General features: G+C 42.2%; 1 protein-coding gene across 1 annotated transcript in view; it reads left to right on the top strand.

The window, feature by feature from the left end:
• Positions 1–7,376: 7,376 nt before the first annotated feature.
• The window catches only part of LOC147447829 (5'-3' exoribonuclease 4-like), a 174,556-nt gene continuing 161,214 nt past the window's right edge, over positions 7,377–20,718 (top strand). The window contains exon 1 of the mRNA XM_086523576.1: positions 7,377–7,816. Coding sequence (XP_086379702.1) covers positions 7,625–7,816 — 192 coding nt within the window. The 5' untranslated portion in view covers positions 7,377–7,624. The remainder of the gene's footprint in view (positions 7,817–20,718) is intronic.

Below are 20,718 nucleotides of genomic sequence, written 5' to 3'. Positions count from 1 at the left end.
GCATTTATGTGTTCCCTAGGCTATAAGCGCAGTAATGAGGATCCATGTCTTTACATGAAAAGACAACCCAATGGACAGCTTATTATGCTTACCCTTTATGTAGATGACATGCTTATTGCTAGTCATTCCAAGAAGGACATCGTTGACTTGAAAACCAAGCTAAAAAGTCAATTTGACATGAAAGATTTGGGTCAAGCCAATCACATTTTGGGCATGCGCATTACTCGTGACCGTAAGAAGAGGTTGTTGTACCTTTCTCAAAAAGAGTATGTGCACAAGGTTCTTGATCGTTTCAACATGCAGAAGAAGGGGAAGGCTTTGACTACTCCATTCCATGCATATTTGAAACTTAGCAAGAACAATTGTCCCAAATCTGCTGAGGAAAAAGCTGCGATGGCTAAGGTTCCTTATGCTTCAACTTGTGGTAGTCTCATGTATGGCATGGTGGCTACAAGAAAGACATTTCACATGCAGTGAGAGTTGTGAGCAGATTTATGTCTAACCCTGGTAAAAAGCATTGGGATGCTGCCAAGTCGATTCTCAGATACTTTAGTGGCACTGCAGACAGACAGTTATGCTATGGTCGTTGGATTTACACATTTGCTGGTTGTGCTATTTCTTGGAGATCCGTTCTCAAGACTGTACATCCATTTCTACCACAGAGGCAGAGTATGTTGCATTGAGCGAGGCATGCAAAGAAGCTATTTGGCTTGCTCACCTAGTGAGAGATCTTGGATTGGAGCAGTGTACACCAGTTCTTCATTGTGACAGTCAGAGTGCTATTGCCTTGGCTAACAATCTAGTGTTTCATTCCAAAACAAAACACATTGATGTGTGTTATCACTTTAGTCGTGAATGCCTGGCAAACAAGAGCCTTGATTTGGTGAAGAATCCTACATTAGAGAACACAACGGATGCACTCACTAAAAGTCTCTCCATCCATCAGTTTCAAAACTTTCGTGAGTTGATGGGGATTGGTTGAAGAGTGGTTTTCTTCCATTCTTATGGTCTCCCACATTGGCCATCAAGTGGGAGAATGTTAGGTTTAATGACCATGTGGCCGATTTCCCATCACTAACCGCTACTAACCCTAAGTATACAACTATACACTTGTGTGAGCCACTAACACTAAGTACAATGTGTATTGTGCCTTAGTGCATAAGATAGAGAAGAAAGAAAGGGGGCACACAATACGTGATGGCTCTCCCCCTTCAGCATGTGTGTGTGTGGCTATGGTGGTGAGTGTGTGTGTGTGTGTGCGTATTCCTCTTTCGTTGTGCTCCCAAATCCTCCCCTTCAAATAGTGTATGACACTTACAAACTCATGCCAAAGAGTATCATAGTCTCCACTCCCAAGATGTGATGATCCGATAGACTCCACACGTACTCTAGCTGCATCTCGCTGCTGCTAGAACCCGTTAGGATGGTCTTGTGTCTCTGACACGATCCCCACCCACTCCTCTATGTCCAACCATGCCAGCTTTGGTTCATTATTCTTGTACATGTCTCTTGCCTCTGATCGACGGTGTGACATCATCGCAATGACCACACTCAGGATCCAATCATTGGAGATGGATCGTACCCATCTATCGGCATGTACTCTCAATGAATGGCCTTAATAATGCAAATCTTTCTCTCCTAATCTTGAGTATCCCAATGCTCCATCATAGAGTGACCAAACTGCACGGTACAGAGCTGACAAACCCTCTATCGCATGGCCTTTCCAGCCATATCCATAACAATAGCCCCATCCTTGGTCTTGTACACCTTGCTAGGATCATGCTCATGTGATCCCCAAGGTGTACATGGTGTGCCAAGTGGTATATTCTCTACTGAAGAGAGAGTTGGAGGCTCTTTCGGTGGTGTGTATGCATTGGTAGCACCGCTACCACAACAACCATCGCCATATGAACTCCCATGTGAACGAGTCCTACTACGTCTCAAAGAAGAAAGAGAGAGCGTGATCTTCGGTGTAGCATGACCAGTTGATGTAACTGGCACACTAGTTGTAGGCGTGGCACCATGTGTCGGTGTAATTGGCACACTCATCATAGATGTAGGATCGACTGTGTCTGGTCTGGAAGGAGCACTGCTCCAAAAACTCTATGCATATGCATACTGCTTATGTGAAAATTGTGAGAAAAATGTACACATCTGCTCAGGTGATATGCCAACCGGAGTAATTGGAAAACTGAAGCTCGAAGAGTATAGCTCCTTGTCATCGGCCACGACTGTAAAAATTAATTTGAAAACACATATACAATACGTTAATTCACTTAACCATAAATGAGCAACTTAAGCGATGCAAATAACTATCGAAAGAATATGCAACAAAAATCACTATGTATTCACAGTTGGATAATAATCAAGATCCATTAATCATAATTAGACATTACAAAAGAGTTCTTAGCAAAAATCATTAGTCAATCTCTCATCTTCTATGAGAGCTGATGCACCAAAGACACCTATCTCAATCTGAATTTCTGCGTCTTTGTCATCAAACTCCACTTCTACATCCATCTCTGCATCTATCTCAGTATTTGATCGCTCAACTTTGGGTTCAGGAATTTTCTCACCAAGAGCACTAACTTCAAGCTTGATATCCTCATCCACATCATCTGCAATCCATGCACGCCGCTCACGTGTCTCTTCGTCCTCAACCTCCAATCCTTCACACACTTGTTTGCTCCGTGGAGCAACTTGGACAACAAAGAGCCAACACGGTTTAGTTAGATTATCTGTATCTTCTTCATTCCATAAAGGATATGTGATAAACACAAACTGTTCACAATGTTGCGGAAGTACAAATGTATCTCGATCATCCATCCACACCCGCCTAGAGTTCGCTTGAGTTAGTCCACTCTTATCTTTCTACACAGTTGCATTGGGACCATTGGTAACAACCTTGAACCATGTCACATAAAAAATAAAAATACCAAACTTTCTAAAGCTAACTTTCAAGATGTCTTGGATGTAGCCACATTATTCAAGCTAGGCGATATGTGTGTTGTCATCCCTAGCACTACTTCGACTTTCTTGGACAAAACTTGCCCTAACACCACTATTGAAGGTGACCCTTTGTTCGTCTATTTGTTGCACTCTAAAGTGTCATCCATGTTACCACAATGCTCCATATTTATGATCATCAAAGTTGTTATAGACGTGCACATGAACATCATCTTTATTCTTGTCGTAGAATCTTTGCAGGGATAATTTTTTATTGTGTGTCCTCTCTTTACATATTTGATCCACATTTGGGACACTATTCCAAATGCTCACACTCGTTTCAAAAGAGTACACAATCATTAGGAAATGCATGGATTTTATTATATCCCCAAGTTTGTAAGAAGCTATTTAGCGGCAGGTCGGGTAGAGGGCATGTGATTGCTTTCTGGCAAAATTTTCTTGTTGAGCAATCTGTCAATACCATTCAAACAATTCAAACAATAAATTTGTGTTGAGCTAACTTAATATATCATATATTTGCTTGAAAATCTCATAGACACTTGTATCAAACCATCCTTAAATAGATAGTAAGTTAAGCATTGCCAAAGCTCTATGAAGAACATATATTTTTGCACCATTGTATAGCGACATGCAAGCAAGAGTTTGCATTATCTCTCCTTATTCATTGTCATTCTCATGCCGTTGATGTGGATGGGATGATTGAGGTTGAGAGGTAGTGTTGTCTTGAATGATTTCTCCATCGTGGCATTTAGTGATGGGGTCCATGTCAAAGAAGACATCCAACATTTGTTCCATCTCAACTTCCTAGAATGTGGCATCGAGTGGTGGCGTAGACTCCCATCGGTGGTGGTTCATTTGATATTTTCCTCCTCTGTTGCGTTCATAATGAGATTGGAGAAATATCTAAGAGTGGGGGTCGACCTAATGTCTCTTGACCACGAAATAGATAACGCATAACTTATAGCTGCTCTACGAGAAAAGAATCGTTTTTGCGTATATGCTAATCACAGATCTTTCATTTTTGAAAGATTTGATGCTTACATAGCACACAAGGACATGCCATCCTATCATTCATAATTAATATAGAGATTATAGAACAAATCAACAAGTAATAATGAGTGTGGTTTGTTATTACAATATATAACATTTAACACATTTCAATGAACAAACGACTAGCCCTAAAAGCGGATTGAAATGGTCAAACCATAAGCTGCTAACCCTAAGCGGATTGAAATTGCCAAACCAGTGCCGCTAACCTTAAGCAGCTTTAAACAGTCAACCCTAAGTGCCTTTACACGCCCAACCCTAAGCGCCTTTACACGGCCAGCTCCTAGTGGCCAACAACTCCTAGTGGCTAGCCCTAAGCGGATTGAAATGGCCAAACCAACGCCACCCTAACCCAATTAAGAACAACCAAACCTAAGCCTCTTTACACAGCCACTCTCCTAGTGGCCAAACCAAAAGCTGCCAACCCTAAGCGGCTAGCCCTAAGCAGATTGAAATGTCCAAACCAAAAGCCACCAATCCCAAGCGCCTTTACGTAGCCAATCCTAAGCACCTTTACACGACCAACTCCTAGCGGCCAAACCAAAATCCGCTCACCCTATGCAGCTAGCCCTAAGTGGCTAACACTAAGCATATTGAAATGGCCAAACCAATGCCACCCTAACCCGATTTAGAGCAGCCAAACCTAAGCGACATTACATGGCCAACCCTAAGCTGGTTTAAAGCATAAAGGTCCTTTTTAGAGCTTCTACATTGGCACAATGTAAACTACCTCACATTCCCTAGCCATACCCAATTCTCGCACACCTCGGTGTAGAGGTGCACGAAGATCAGGTACACTGGGTTATAGTCTTGTCTTTATTGGTCAATGCCTATATTCATGGGTGCGTCATACATGCACATCCACGTCGACATGACAATGCATGTAGTGAGCAAAACCTCTTTGCCTTCTGTTATTTCTAAATTGTGACCCTACCGTAAGCCTAAACTAACCAAAATGCCAAAAATTGCATCTCTACCGTAACACTAAGCGGCTTTACAACGAGCAACCTTAAGCAACTTTACACGGGCAACTCGTAGCAGCCAAATTATAAGCCGCTAACCCTAAGTGGCTAGCTCTAAGACGATTGAAATAGCCAAACCAAAAAGAACTAAAACTATAAGCATCTATCTTTAAGCCAATTGAAACAACTGGCCAAACCCTAAGCAACAAGTTCTAAGCGAGCTAGTTAGATGGACAAACCCTAATACTTTAACCCTAATACTTTAACCCTAATACTTTAACCTAAATTTTGTAGCGGCCAAACCAAAAGCCTTCAACCCTAAGAAGTTAGCCCTAAGCAGATTAAAATGGCCAAACAACACCCTAACCCGATTTAGAGTGGCCAAACTTAAGCGGCTTTACACAGCCAACCCTAAACGGCCAAACACGAACAACTATTAACGACCAAACCAAAAGCAGATAACCCTAAGCGGCTAGCCCTCAACGGATTGAAACAGCCAAACCAATGCGGCCATAAGCCAATTTAGAGCAGGCAACCTTAAGCAACTTTATACGACCATATCTTAGAGACTAAACTATAAGCTGCCAACCCTAAGCGGCTAGCTCTAAGCCGACTAAAACAAATGGCCAACCTTCAAGTTAAGTTTACATTTGGTGACCACAAATCTTCAAGATAAACCTACAATACTTTTTCTTAAATGAATCTAAACATAAACAAATCAACAATTTTTTCTTTTTTAACTAAATATTCATGCTAAACAAGTTTCAATTACTTTGTTTAAATAAGCAATTATGTCAAACTTAACAAATGACGAATTTAATTTAAAATTATATTATTGATTGTATCATTTTATGTGTAAATGTTTGTGTGTGTGTGTGTGTGTATGCAGGCAAAACTAAAAAGCACTCACATTTGAACAATGTGAGCACAAAAAGCCTTTAAGATTGGAGCAAAACTTGTAAAAAAATAACACACCAATTTGTTACGCACACACACAAACATACCTTCAATCTAACATTAAAAAAAATAAAATCCATGCCTTTGTTCTTCAAGAGGGTATGTGAGTGTTAATATAAGGTTGGATGAATCCAAACTGAACAGATCTGCAAGTATGGGGAAGCAAAGAGGACAAGAGCAGAATAATGAGTGCAAAACACAAAAATGAGCTTGCGGGTTTTGTTTTACAGAAGGGCATCTATATAAACACTGAAATACACGTCAAAATCAGTGTCGATATAGGCGATGGTATTTTAAAATTTGATTTTTATTCAATTTGAGTCTCCCTCCAGTTTTACTAATGCATATACCGATGTTCGCCAAATTGAATTTCATTCAATTTGAGACTCCCTCCAGTTATACCAATGCATATATCGACGCCAGATTACCAACGACGTAAGGAATCTGGCATGATAATCGATTAACCTCTTTAGTGGAAACAAGTCTCGACATACATCTCCCTTTTTGTTGAAAGCTAGTGCCAACAAAAGGGAGTCTTACCCTTGGCACAAAAAGCATTAGGGTGGGTTCAGACAGGGCGGCGATGCAACAACACACAGGAGCGTCGTTGCGAGGTAGCACGCGAGTATTGGATGAACTAAATGGAGAGTTCTCTAGCCCCACCAGGAAAATGGGCGACACCTCCCCTCAGAAGATGAGGACTTCCGATCACTATTTAGTGGGAATGATGGAGACATAACTTGAGCTTTGACAAGGCCCATCACAACCTATCGCACGCCTAGTAAGGTATTTCATGATTCACTGTAGGTTGAGGTGGTGCAGAGAGCTGCCACCCCTTCTGAACTAAGAGGGTGGAGGCATAAGAATTCGATGAGGGCCATCGGTGCCCTTGTCTGAACCCACCCTTATTCTTGGCCTTCTATTGGAAGCCTTTGTTAGGCAAGACCTCTTCCTCTCTAGGAGGGAACGCTCGCCTCTTTGTTGGCCTCCATAGGGGTGGCCATGCCTTACCTATATCTAACGGGGGCATGGGGAGATGGGATCTAAGTTCTCAATCTATTTAAGGCTCGACATTAATCGTGCATAATATTTTCGCCCGATTCAATACATTTGCTCGTGTACATTTCACAAGTGACGTGTGCGGGCGATGAGGTTATGGCACATGGCTCTCACTACATAGGTTGTGGGTTTGATCCTCCAAGGTGGGAAAGGGGGGGAGTAAACTCTGGTACCCCGAGATCTACAATGCTCAATCATCCACCATCGATTCCATGTACTCCTTGCCCATGTGAGACATAGGTGAGGGTGGCCGTGTGACATGAGGGACTTCCATTTTTTGAGTAACGCCAATTTGACCTAGGCCTTGCCTTAGGATGACATTGGTTTTATAGGGGTGCCATTAGCTGTGCTCACAAGGGTTTTGCGTGGGTTTTACAAAATCTTGGCGGTCTCCCCCCCCCCCCCCCCCCCCCGCCCCGCCCCGCGCACACGCTTGACTGCAGAAGCTTTCCTCATTTTGCTTTGGCAGCAGTAGAAACGTCTTGTTAAGTTCAAAACAGCTACAATTATGAGGATTCTTTCGCACGCAAAAATACAGCTTCTTTTTCCTTGCGTTTAATTGTCCCTCATGAATGCAGTTCTTCTAGCTCATAGCTCTGTGAAGAGGAAGGCTTTGTGAGAGGGGCAGAAACATGGGAGTTCCAGCATTTTACAAATGGCTGGCTGCCAAGTACCCTCTCATAGTGGTGGACGTGATTGAAGAGCATTCGTTGCCAGGAGTCTCAGTCGATACAACCAAGCCCAACCCTAATGGCGTGGAATTTGACAACCTTTACCTTGACATGAATGGCATCATCCATCCTTGTTTCCATCCTGACAATGGGGTATGACACCTTCTTAACTTTTGAGCTTCTTCTCATGACTGTGTCTTTAATTTCTGTAATTGAGCCACAGTTGAGACCTTTGTAGGTGACACTTTAATTTCTGAGTAAGCTTACAACCTATCTTCTCATTTTGAGGTTGAAATCGAAGTAACATTGCCGGCATTTATGATCAAGTCGCTTGAATAATAAAAGGAGCATATATCCTCCTTTTGTAGACACATTATTAACTATCCTGATTCTTTTTCCTCGTGAGAGATTGAAGTGCTTTCCATGTGATGAGCTTGATGACTTTTGAGATCATCTTAAGCAAGTGCCGCAATCACCAAGGTTGAGATGAAGCTGATTTGATTATTCATAGAATATATGATGATGTTCTTTGTTGCTTGTAGTGGAGCAAGTAGAGAAGTTTTTGTTATGGTTTGTCAAGGGATCATTTTTAGCATATCGTATGAAGCTATGAAATAGAATATGAGGAGTTCCTGATAGTGGGTACAAAGTATCAAGTAATTGATTTATTAGTATCCATTGTACTGAGATCTCAATACCATTATGTAAACAAGAAATGGTTAGCTGGTATGTTAACGAATTGGATCACCGGACGCTTACAATTGACTTGTTACGACAGCAACTTCAGGATTCCAAGTCTGTTGGGCAAAATTTGGTCCACTTCAGACCATTATTAGATTATTAGATTATGTGTGACACATATGGCGTCACCATTCCAACCCCCCCCCCCCCCCCCCCCCCCCCCCCCCCCCCCAATGCCCTAAGCCCAAAAAAAAAGAGTGGCTTATATTGCATATAGTCTTTCTCTTTTAAATTACACGCATAGGGTTCACATTTGCATTTGTTAGTTTCTACAACCTAGGCACTTATCACAGATGATGAGAGTATTCTATGGCATGATCACTTTGGTCATACCTGTTGACACCTTGTTTATAAGGAAAGGGTTATTTCTAAAAGAAAAAGGTTATCGGTCCACGTTGATTTCGTTGGACATATGGAGGTGGATTCTCTTGGTAGTTCTAAAGGGCATGATAGAAATGGAGATTACACACACTCTTTTATCATGCCTCTCTTCCGCCCTCATTTTGGGCTGAAGCTATGGCTACATCGGTCTGTTTGTTCAACCTCTCCTATCACTAAAGAGGTGGATGGTCTTACTCGAGAGGAGGTATTTACAGATTGTAAGCCTACCATCTCTCATGTTCATTTTTTGGTTGTGTTTCTCTTCTTTATGTGCCTTAACAGAAGAGCAGGACTCTTGATTGTTAAGTCCAAGGAGATGAACTTTTATGCTTATCTCTCTGGCTCTGAAAGATTTCGTTTCGGGATTCTTCTTTAGGTGATATTGTTTACTCCCCCGATGTTCGACTTGTTTTGGTCGTGACTTTATTGATGACTCCCCATCTTATGATGGTATTGATTGAGTCTTATAGGGTAAAGGGGCCAATAAAAAACCACCCCCCAAAGAAAGGACAATGACACCCCCAATAATAAGACAAAGCTGAACCAACTTTGTGCAATTCAAAAGAATGCTCAACGTTCATCTTTTTTGAAATGCAACCTTTTCATTGGGCAATGGATGACTTTAACCCTTGTTGGCACCCATGTCTTTCTTTTGGGGTTGGTGTGTCTTCTTTTTCACACCCATTTTTGTTACACAGGAATGCATAAATGGATTTATAACTTTCGGCTCCGATCATCAAAAAAGTTGAGATCAATTTTTTCGTAAAGCTTTCGACGAAGCGAATCAAATGAGCTATTGATTGGGTATAATTGAGCTCGGAGATCGGAGATCTAGGCTCCCTCTCTCAGGTGGCCTTAAGTTGGGGGTTTTACCCTATGTGGAGATGGATATTGCTGAGCCTCTGGCAGCCCCTCCACCCCGTGTTACCTCTACTAACCTGTTACGATTGGTATCCCTTCTACTATTATTGGTTCTTGTCCATCCTCTCCTGGAATTTGAGTGGCTCCTTCTACTTTGGCTTCTCTTATACCCTCTATTTCAATTGATTTCGGAAGTTCTACTCCCTATTCTCTATTACACATATGAAGCCTACAGTTTTTTCAAGATGGGCGTGCACTCTGATTGGATAATGGGTTATTGGATTCTACTCTTCATGAGCAGGTTTCTAGGACTTCTCGTCGAGTTACTTGTAGTTCACAACAAATGCTTTGATGTTATAGGTATTTGTTGTGATGTTATAGGTTGTGTGCAAGACCTTGTAGAGGAGGCTATGCCTCACTCATTGGCATGAAGCTATGATAGTTGAGATGTCTTCTATTTAGGGCAAAGATACATAGGAGCTTGTTCCTCAACTTCCTTGTCCATTTAGAAGGAAGGTAATTGATGGGCAGTGGTTTCTCAAAATCGAGCTTCATTCTGATGGTTCTTTAGACAGAGTACAAGGTTTTGCTTGTTGCTCAAAAGGCCATGATCAAAAGTAACTTTTGCTCCCACTACACGATTGACTACTATACATCTTGTGATTGTACTTGCACATATGGATGGCATGTTTATTAGATGGGTGCCAAGATTGCTTTCTATGTGAAAAAGGCACCCCCCCCCCCCCCCCCCCTCGCCCCTTGTCCCCCTTCACAAGTTCTTGACATGGCACAGAGGTTTAGGGTTTTTAATAACCTAACCCTAACCCTTCCAACTTATTGAATATGTCGAGGGTGTCACAAAGTGGTGACATGGCAACCCTAGAAGTTGTCCCAACTTATGGCCAGTGACGAGGGGACCCCGTGGACACAAGGAAATAAGAGAAATAAAGCAAAAGACTGGCTGCCGTACGGATATCTGCAATTCACGTTGTTGATGTGGTTGTCGTACGGAACCTCCGCAATTTGCGGCGCAAAAAGCGTTGACCAGGCTGTACCGACTTCCGCCAAGAGCGATGGCTGCTTTTGAGCTCTCTGCTTTTGAGCTCTCTGCTTTTGAGTGAGAAGCTTTTTAATTAATGCTTTTGGGGCTCTGCTTTTTGAGGCATCACAATAAATAGGTCCATGGGCCCTCACTTCTCAGAGCATCTGGACGCAGAGTCTGAGAGTGAGATCCGCGGACCCTCTTTGTACTTTGAACACAGATTAATATAAAAAGAAATACCGAAAGGGGCACCAGTCTTTGGGGCCAATACCTGTGGGCACGGAACTACGCCGGGCCGTGTCTTTGTGAACTGTTTTGAAGTGAATCATTGTTGTGTCGTGGTAGAATCTTGACTTGGGGTGTCCAAGTTTGTTACAGTGATATCAGAGCGTAACCGATTCCTCTTCTACCGGGAAATCAGATCCTTTTCTCGCGGCACTTATGGATTCCAACAAGAAAAAATTGACTTCTTCTGCATCTGTGAATGCGGGAGGAGACCACGAAGAAGATTCTCATGATCAAACAGAGGAAGAGTACGGCCTACCTCGGCCTACTCAATTCGAGATTGAAGAGATGGAACGTCGACAGCTAGTTGACGAGGCAACAAAGCAGATGATTAAAATTGCGAAAGATCCGAATTTTACAAAATTTGTCTCAGCAATCCATCGCAGAAGTGCACACCCAGTGACAGAAAGCCACGGAACCACCCATCAAACCAGCAATCAAGAAACCTCCTTCTCTGAGGATGTTTACAGAGCAAGAATTACAAGAGGTGGTTCATACACAGATCAATCGGCGTTTGGACTCAAACAACAAATCGAAAAAGCGAGAGAAAAAGCACAAGAAAGGGATTGACTTCCGGGGTTATTTGGGTCGTCAATCTTCTTTTGCATCGGCAAGAAAGCAGAAGAAGCGTGTATGATTTGAAGGACTACCCAGTTCTTCTTCTTCTTCTTCTTCTAATAGTTCTTCTAGCTCTTTTGACTCGAGCGAAGAAGACAAAAAAGGCAAAAAGCGAAGCAAAAAGCAAAGCTTTGGAAAGGGCAAGAAAAAGGCAAAGAATCCTAGATTTTCACCGAGTTTTTGACAGTTCTACAAAGGAGTCATCCTGAGACAGTTCGGACTCCGACGATCATATGTTTTATGCAAACAAGAAGCATTTTTTACAGAGCCAACCAGTATGACTTCCTCGAAGATAAAAACAAGAAAGTAAAAGAATTCAAAGGTGGACAGTCGATTGAGTTTGACTCTTTTTCTGGATTCCAAGATGCTCTGAGGGCTTTGGCCTTCATTCAGCAGTTTGACATAGCTTTCTTTGGAGGGCATTACTCAGAGCACTCCAAGATTAGGAGGGCTACATCTTTCTTCAAGGGAAATGTTGAACATGGTGGTCCACTCTTCTTCTGAGGCAGGAAGCTCCAGTTAATTGGTTGAAATTCAAAAGGCTCTTTATGTCTTCTTGGTTGACTCAGGAGTACGAACGAGATATACAATCCGCTTGGAATCATCTTCGGATGAGCAAGGGAGATTCTCTAGACGCCTATTGCGAGAGATTTTGGAACTCTTTTCTACCAATCTCTTCATTTAAGGTCTTGTTTAAGGAACAAATTGAGTGGTTTTGTTGCGGACTTCCTACAGAGATCCAAGACTACTGCCTGGAACAAAAGTCTAATTCTATTCAAGAATTGATGGGTCATGCGAAACAGGGTTTTGCGATACATTCGGGAAATTTGACTTACCCCATTGATGAGATCTTGACTCAGAGAACCCAACAGACTTCCAAAATGAAAGTAGAAAAAGAAAGACAAGGATATACGACCCCGGCTCACTCTTCGAGAGAGGTCTAGTTACATCAAAGAAGGGAAGTGTTTTGGATGCGGGGAACATGGGCACGTCTCCACGAAGTGCCCTAAAAAGGCACAACATGAACAACATGAAGACATGCTAGAGAGTTTGAGAGCAATTGAGGAACATGGCAAAAAAGGCAAGATGAAAGCAGGATTGGTTTTAGATTGCATGGATATTGACCCAAGCATGATTGATGAAAGTACAGAACTTTGCCGAGCTTGGGGCAAAGTGAAAGATCAAGAAGCTCTGATTTTCTTTGATGGAGGAGCCAAGGCCAACTTCATTTCACCTAAATTGGCGGTGCGGCTCGAGATTACACCCAATCGGATGGGACCACCAGCAAAGGCAGTTCTAGCGGCACTCGGACGCATAGCAACTAAAATATGTGTATTTTATTTAGAATACACGACGTCCCGTATTGAAACGTACAATACGTCTCATAACGTTTTCTATTTTAACGTTTTTTTGCTCAAAACGTATGTCTTTTCCTAGTTGATCAATTGTGTTTTAGAGCTTCATGGTGCTTGTTTATGTATGCTATGGTTAAATATTGAAGTCATATTAAGGAGGTCCATGAACCGCGTCATTTGTCCTTATTAAAGTATCATATCTAAAAAAAATGGACGTATTTTATTTTTGATTCTCAAAAATACGATTCTCAAAAATACATCTAGTACGCGTATTGTACACTGCATATAAAACGTCTTGTCCCGTACGGTAGCTGCTATGCCCGGACGGGACATAGCCATTACACTTGTCATTGGCAAACTTTGGTTGCATTGTTAGGGGTATTTGGGGCACGATGACTTTTACATAATGTCCTTGGAAGGTTGTGACGTCCTCCTCGGAGTCCTTGGTACCATAAGAACAACACCGTGGTCGATTATCGGGCGAAGAAAGCGACTTTGACAAATGAAAAGGGTCGAAAAATTGTACTTGATGTGAAACTGAAGGGCGAGTCTGTCCCTATTGTATCGGCTTTGGCCGTTTCCAAATTAATGAAATCCAGTCTGTTTGTTTACTCGATCTATTCGAAAGAGTTAAATGATGAACACAGAACAAATATGTCGAACTTGATAAAGAACGCCAAGATTTTCTCCACACTCATGCCGATTGCTTTTTTGAGGAGTTGTCACCATCTCGTCCCGAGGATCATACTATTGATCTGATACCTGGAAGCACACCACCGAACCGGCCACCTTATCGTGTGAGCCGAGCCCAGAATGAAGAGATTATGAACCAATTGAAAGACCTTTTGGAAAAGGGTCTTATCCAGTCCAATACCTGACCCTACTGCTCTCTGGTGGTGTTGGTTTTAAAGAGAGACGGATCTTGGAGAATGTGCATTGATTATAGAGCTCTCAATAAAATCACCATCAAGAATAGATTTTCGATTCCGAGGATTGATGATATTCTTGACGGATTACAAGGATCTTCTTGTTTTAGCAGGATTGATTTGAAAGGTGGATATCATCAGATTCGAATTGCGCCGGAAGATGTCTACAAGACAGCTTTTCGATTTTTGGTGATGCCTTTTGGCCTTACCAATGCTCCAACGACTTTCAACCGAATGATGGATAGGATTTTCAGAGAGTACAGATCATTTCTTGGCACTTTCTCTAATGACATTATAGTCTTCTCGAAGGATGAGACAAAACATAGACACCATTTGCTACAGGTCTTTCAGGCATTGCGAGATCACAAGTTAATAATCAATGCCTAGAAGAGTGAATTTTTCTTGCCGGAGATACACTTTCTGGACACATCGTCTCAGCAGCAGGAGTACAGATGGACCCTGCCAAGATTGAGACTATACGTGATTGGCCCGATTTGAAGAATGTTCATGAAGTTAGAAGCTTCTTAAGCTTATATTCTTACTACTGGCGGTTTATTCGAAAGTTTGCAGAGGTCGCTTCCCCTTTGCACATTTTGACATAGAAAGGAGTCCCTTTCTCGTGGGGATTCACAGAGGTGACTGTCTTTCAAACATTGAAAGAGAAATTGACTACGGGACCAGTTTTGACTTTGCCGGAAAAAAGTCATTCGTAGTATATTGGGATGCTTGTGGTCGTAGTCTGGGTGCGATCTTAATGCAAGAAGGCCATGTCATTGCCTATGAGAGCCGAATGTTTTCAAGGCCGGAATTGACAACACAGATTTATGAGAAAGAGCTTTTGGTGGTTATCCATGCTCTTACTCAGTGGCGACATTACCTACTCGGAGCCGATTTTACGGTCTTCACTGATCATAAGAGTTTACGCTACTTGTCACAGAAGCTGCTTTCGGAAAAGCAGACGTGGTGGGCTAATATCTTCACAGTTTCACTTCCAAATTGTCCATGTACAGGGACAAAAACTAGGTGGCAGATGCTTTGTCCCGGAAGCCGTTAGTCTTGGCTATTTTCGCGATTCATGATAGAATCTTTGAGGACATGGTCGATCAGTACGCCACAGATCTAGATTTTTCTGATGTATTCACTCGAATACAGAACGGGGAGGTAGTAGCGGGATATTCCATACGGGATGGCTACTTGATGAAGAAAATGATGTGCGTTACACAGCCGTTGAGGGAAAAGGTTTTAACTGAATGTCATTGTCCACCTTTTACGGGTCACCGCGGCATTGACACCACCTTGAAAGGTGTGGTGCATTACTTCTTTTGGCCAAGACTCAAGAAGGATGTGGGCGATTTTGTACGCAGTTGCTTGGTATGCTAGAAGGTCAAGTTTGACATCCATAAAGCACAGGGATTGTTACAGCCTTTACCCATTCCCACCCGCCCTTTGGAAAGTATTGCTATGGATTTCATTTTTGATCTCCCGAAGACACAGAGTGGGCATGATGGCATTGGAGTGTCATCGATAGATTTAGCAAGCAAGCTCACTTCGTTCTAGTGAAGAAAACAATCAAGCCGGATCATTTAGCGCGACTGTTCATTTCACAGATTTTCAGATTACATGGCATGCCCGAGACAATAGTCTTTGACAGAGATCCCTGATTCACGAGTTTGTTTTGGAAGGCTATTTGGAAGAACATTGGTTGCAGTTCTTGTCATCTTTCCACACGCAAACAGATGGGCAATCTGAGATTGCAAATTTAGTCGTACTGGATTTATTGAAGTCTTATATTTTAGATTAGAAGACTCAATGGACATTCGTATCAAAACTCTGAGCGTGCTTCGGCTTCCTGAACTCAAGGGAAGAACCACCAAGAATCCAAGCAGAACCAAGAACCCAAAAGAACCTCTCTTAGTTTTTTTTTTCCTTAGAGAAGCTTCACGTCCCTACCTTGGACTTATTAGTCTCTCAGCACCCTCAGTATCAAGCATCCAGTACTAGCTCCCATCTTCATCGCTATGTCTTTGAACGAAGATTGGCATCAGATACACAACCTAGACCTTGAGTACCAAGATCTACTTGCCTCGTATTCGGATATGGAAGGAGTTGCAGACAAGACCCCTAACCCTCTTCTACATTTGCATTCGCATGTAGCGTGCATCCACTTCCGTCAACAAGCAACCCTTGGAAATACCTCTGAGCACCCTTACCTTTTAGCTTCACCCGCAATGTTTTCATGACAGCACTATTCAAGTGATAGTACTTGCTCGCAAGGCAAAGTCAACACCAAGGCTGGTATTTTGCGGCAGTAGTAAGGCTACCTAGTAACTCGTGTGGTCGGTGATTACATCGCAACCGATCTACATCCGCAGTATCCAACTGTTTGGGGGAATCTTTACGAATCTTCATCGGAAATGAATCCACAAGCATTAGAAGCATTCAACATCAAAAGTACAGAAAGAATCCAAAGATAGCAGTTGTGCCTCACCTTCAACAAGGGGGGATGTCACTATGTGGACATGCTTCTGCTACAGTCTAGCATGAGACTTAGCTTAGGACCTAGCCTTGCACCATTGTGAGCCTCTAGCAGGACGCGCATGTCCAGGCCGGTCATAGTTGCATACTCTCTTATTGCACAACCCAGCATAAGCATTTTTATTGCATGAACCATTTTTACTGCATGAACCATTTTTCCGCAGCGGACACAGAGCTTTGATACCAATGCCAGGTATAGCGGACACAGAGTTGCTCTGATACCAATGTCATGTCTATGTCCGCTCCACCCCCCCAATGTTTGCGTTCGCTCCACTTGACATTGGTATCAGAGCAGCTCTGTGTCTGTTGCACCTGACATTGGTATCAGCGCTTTGTGTCCATTGCACTTGACAAGTCCGTTTTTGCCCTAAAAGCACAAAAAACATGCTTTTGGATGCTTTTTTGTGTTGCAGAGGCCTTTGAAAATCTCTTCAATGGTTGAGAATTTGGACATGCAATAGAAGTCAAAGTTGATCCTCTCGACGAGCCCTACGCATTGACGCGAGCACAATTTGATTCTGACAATTTTGAAAAATTAGGGTTTTCAACAATAAATTAGAGTTTTGGTAGCATAGGTCAAGATTATGTTTTGGATGCTTTTTGTAGACAATAGGTAATAGGGAAGCATTTGGGAGCATGGAGCTAGACACTCACTTTTTTGCAAGGAGGAGAATCATTTGCTTGAGATTGTTTGGAATTTGTTTGAAATGGATTTTATTTGTTTTGAGCTTGTTTTGATGCCTGTTGAGATTGCTTGATTTTGGTTTCGATGTTGGTTTCATGATTTGTGATTTACTCATTGCTTGGGCTTTCTTGGGAGGAGAGAAAAGTGTGCTTGATAATGTGTGTATCTTCTGGCTTGGGCTTTCCTGGGAGGAGTATTCAAGTTAGTTGTTGGAACCTCCAAACGTTACAGGATGTGGTATGGGGAGCGTTTAGTTGTATTGTTGGAACATCTGAACGTTGTAGTATGGGGAGCGTTTAGTTATATTGTTGGAATCTCTGATCGTTACAGGTTGCGGTCTTGAGAGCTTTGGTTGTAAGGGGTTCTATATCTCATGGCTCGGACCTTTTTAGGTTATTTGTGGGGGGTGTTCATCAGCGACTGTTTGTTTTATCTCCTGTAATATGCATCTGTAAGAATATGTGTTGCATCAAGATGTGTCAACCATTGATTATTTCCAAATTCGGTGAGATTGCCTGGGTATGTGACTTTAGTGTATCGAGACATCCGTTTAAAGATCAGCGTGGTCTCGGTGTGATGGCTAACCTTGCGATGCCATAATATCAAGAGCTCCTTGCTATGCCATGATATCAAGAGCTCCAATATGGAATGAGAAAACTGAAAACCCTCAGGATTGACCCTCAGATATCTTTGAGCTAACCTGATTGTGTTTTGCAGATATAATTGTGGACAATTACTTCTCTTAAGAGGAGGGTATATCAAAAATTGATGATGTGGAAAATCCTCGAGAAGCGGGCCAACTTGCAGATCTCGACTGAGAGGCCTAAACCCTAACAAGAGAAGAAGAAGAAGGGAGTTATGCCACAAATTGATGACGTGAAATCCCTTAAGAAGCGGACCAACTTGCAAATCCCAAGTTTGGGGCCTAAAGCCTAACAGGAGAAGCATAAGAAGAAGAAGAAGAAGGAGAAGAAGAAGAAAAGAAGAAGACTTTCCAACTTACAGATCCCGACAGAGTAGCCTAAAGATAAAAAGGGGTTAGGATTAAAATCCTCACCCGACCAACTTATAGAAGCTTGGCCGAGAGGGCCTAAACATTAAAATAAAGTAGGACAACACTCACACAGACAAGTTACATAAAGAAAGCTGATGTGGCATGCTATATGGATAACTCGTGTTTTGTGGAACCTTCAACTGATGTGGCATGCTATACGGAGAGTCCTCTGGGCGCACGCTTTTGGACCTACTGCTTTTAGAAGTAGTGCTTTTCATTTAACTGCTTTTGGGTGAGGCCAAGGGCCTTTAAATACTCTTTGGCATTCTACCCACGGTCCTGTGGGAGATGCAGAGCAGAGCCATAGAGTTGTACCTTGTTGAAGCGATACAAAGAAATACCGAAAGGGGCGCCACAATTTCTAGCCATTACACTCTTGGAGTGGAACTTTGCCGCTCCATGTCTCGGGTGGATTTTCTCTCTCTTTTAGTTCAATTGTTTTGAAGTGCTTAAAAGTCTGTTCAGTCTGTTCTTTTTAGTTGGCATGTGGTGTAGCCCCGTTACACTTCGAGTAGATTTCCGGACATTTACAACTCGTCAGAGTTTTAGATACTTCTTGTCCCAAAGGAAACTTTCGGATACGCAAACGAGGTGGGCGAACATTTTGTCTCATTTCCATTACTAGATTGTTCATGTTACGAGAAAAAAGAATTTGGTGGCAGATGCGTTGTCTTGTACGTCACAAATATTAGCAATCCTGGCGATACATCATCAAAACCTTGAAGATATGCTTGATTAGTATGTTGTACATCTCGATCCTTTGGGTTGAGGTAGAGCAAAACTAGAAGACAATTCAAAAAATAAATCATAAAATTATTTATCAAATAAACTTGACTTTGGTAAAGTTTTTGGGTGAAACTGTCGCACATCTGCCCACCCGGGAATCCGATCGATGGGGGGAATGGCTCATTGGATTCTTGTAACCTAGAAGTGCATGCACGTCATGTCAAATGCCCACCGTAGTGTTATGTAACCATTTATGCAAGAGGGTTCCAAAACTGGAAAATTGGCTCTAGCAGTCGATGAAGCATGTCCACGTGGCACATAGAGCCATGTGCACGTGACAAAAGAAAATGCTTAACACTAGTCTTGTAGAGAGGGAAATATCCCCAATGCACAATCAATAAAACATAGTAAGAAAATAAAGCAAGGACAAAAGTTGTGTTTGCATGTCCATCTTCAAGGCCTAATTTGTAAAAAATGCACAAAACTGTCGTCAATGTGGGGACAATTGTAAAAGCTGATGTAATTTATCCTAAATGTAATCTTGAACAAAGTGGTATGGATATCTATGTGCTTAGTCCGTTCACGAACAACGAGATATGTGCTAGAGCAAGTGCACTCTGAGAATCTAAATAAATGGTGGTAGGAGATGTAGGTGCAATGGCAAGATGGTCTAAAATTTGTTGAAGCCATAAAAGCTTTAGTGGTTGTGTCAAGATAAGCCAAATACTCAGCTTTAGTGGAAGAAGAGGTATTCGGTGTTTTGCTTCAATGTTTCCATGGTATGAGAGCATTACCAAAGAGGAAGCAACAATCAGTAGTGGATATCCATGTGTCAACACAACCTGCCCAACGAGAACATTGTATCCAAGAAGAATATCGCCGTCACGATCGCCAATGCCCAATATCATAGTCAATGGTGCCACGAATATATTTGTGTCCATAATGAGCTCTTTCCTTGAGGTTGACTAGAAAATTGACTCCAGATAAATAAGTTGCATGTGCTCCACAACATCCACCAAAGAGGTATCATCATTGTTGGATACGCATTAATATGGATTCGTAGGAAAAGAGACGAGAGAGGAATTTTCTGTGCCGTACTTTTGCTACAAAATTTGAACATACTTTTTTTGATAGATGCAAATGCCATTAGGTGACTGCGCTACTTCCAAACCAAGGAAATAATGCAGCAAACCAATGTCTGAAGGAAAACATGAGTTTAGCCTTCACCTCACCAGGTCCTCCTTTGAACCATAGACACTAATGTCATCCACTGCACTTGGTGTGCAAAAGGTCAAGTTTGACAGGCATCAAACGACAAGACTCCTATACAGCGTAATATGTGAATATCACCATCTTGTAGGGTCAACTGTGTTAAGAGTTTATCACCCCTCGTGTTGGTCCTGGCAGAACTGCTCATAGGGAGTGAGAGTTGATTCAAAGGGAGTGAGGTCTGTTTTATGGCTGTGCCCAGCCTATGTGAGGTAGTTTTCTATCTTCGGTTTGTTTCAGCCATTGTTTTGCGAACCTTGTATTGCTAGCGGTGTCATTTTGTTTGCTTCTTGGTGGCCTTAGGTCTAGGGCATTTTTTCCCAGAGCCTTGTACCACTAGTTTTCCATCTATGGGCCAATTCCAGTTTTTTTCTAGTTTTTGCCCCTCTTTTCTTGGTCGTGGGGTTAGGGGAGGTCATGAAACTTTGCTAGGTTTCTATATGGGGAGTGGGGGTGCCCACCCTCATATCATCAATTTTTTTGCATCGCAGCTCAAGCCAGTGTTTTGAGTCGTAATAATAAATAAATACCAAGGAATCTAGAGTAGAGTATGCCTAGTTCCGCCAACAGACCTTGA

This window comes from Adiantum capillus-veneris, chromosome 11, assembly GCF_014529385.1.
Source record: "Adiantum capillus-veneris isolate H3 chromosome 11, ASM1452938v2, whole genome shotgun sequence".
Classification (NCBI taxonomy): Eukaryota; Viridiplantae; Streptophyta; class Polypodiopsida; order Polypodiales; family Pteridaceae; genus Adiantum; species Adiantum capillus-veneris.
The sequence above is the reverse complement of the archived record's forward strand: the minus strand, read 5'-3'. Positions and strand labels throughout refer to the sequence as shown.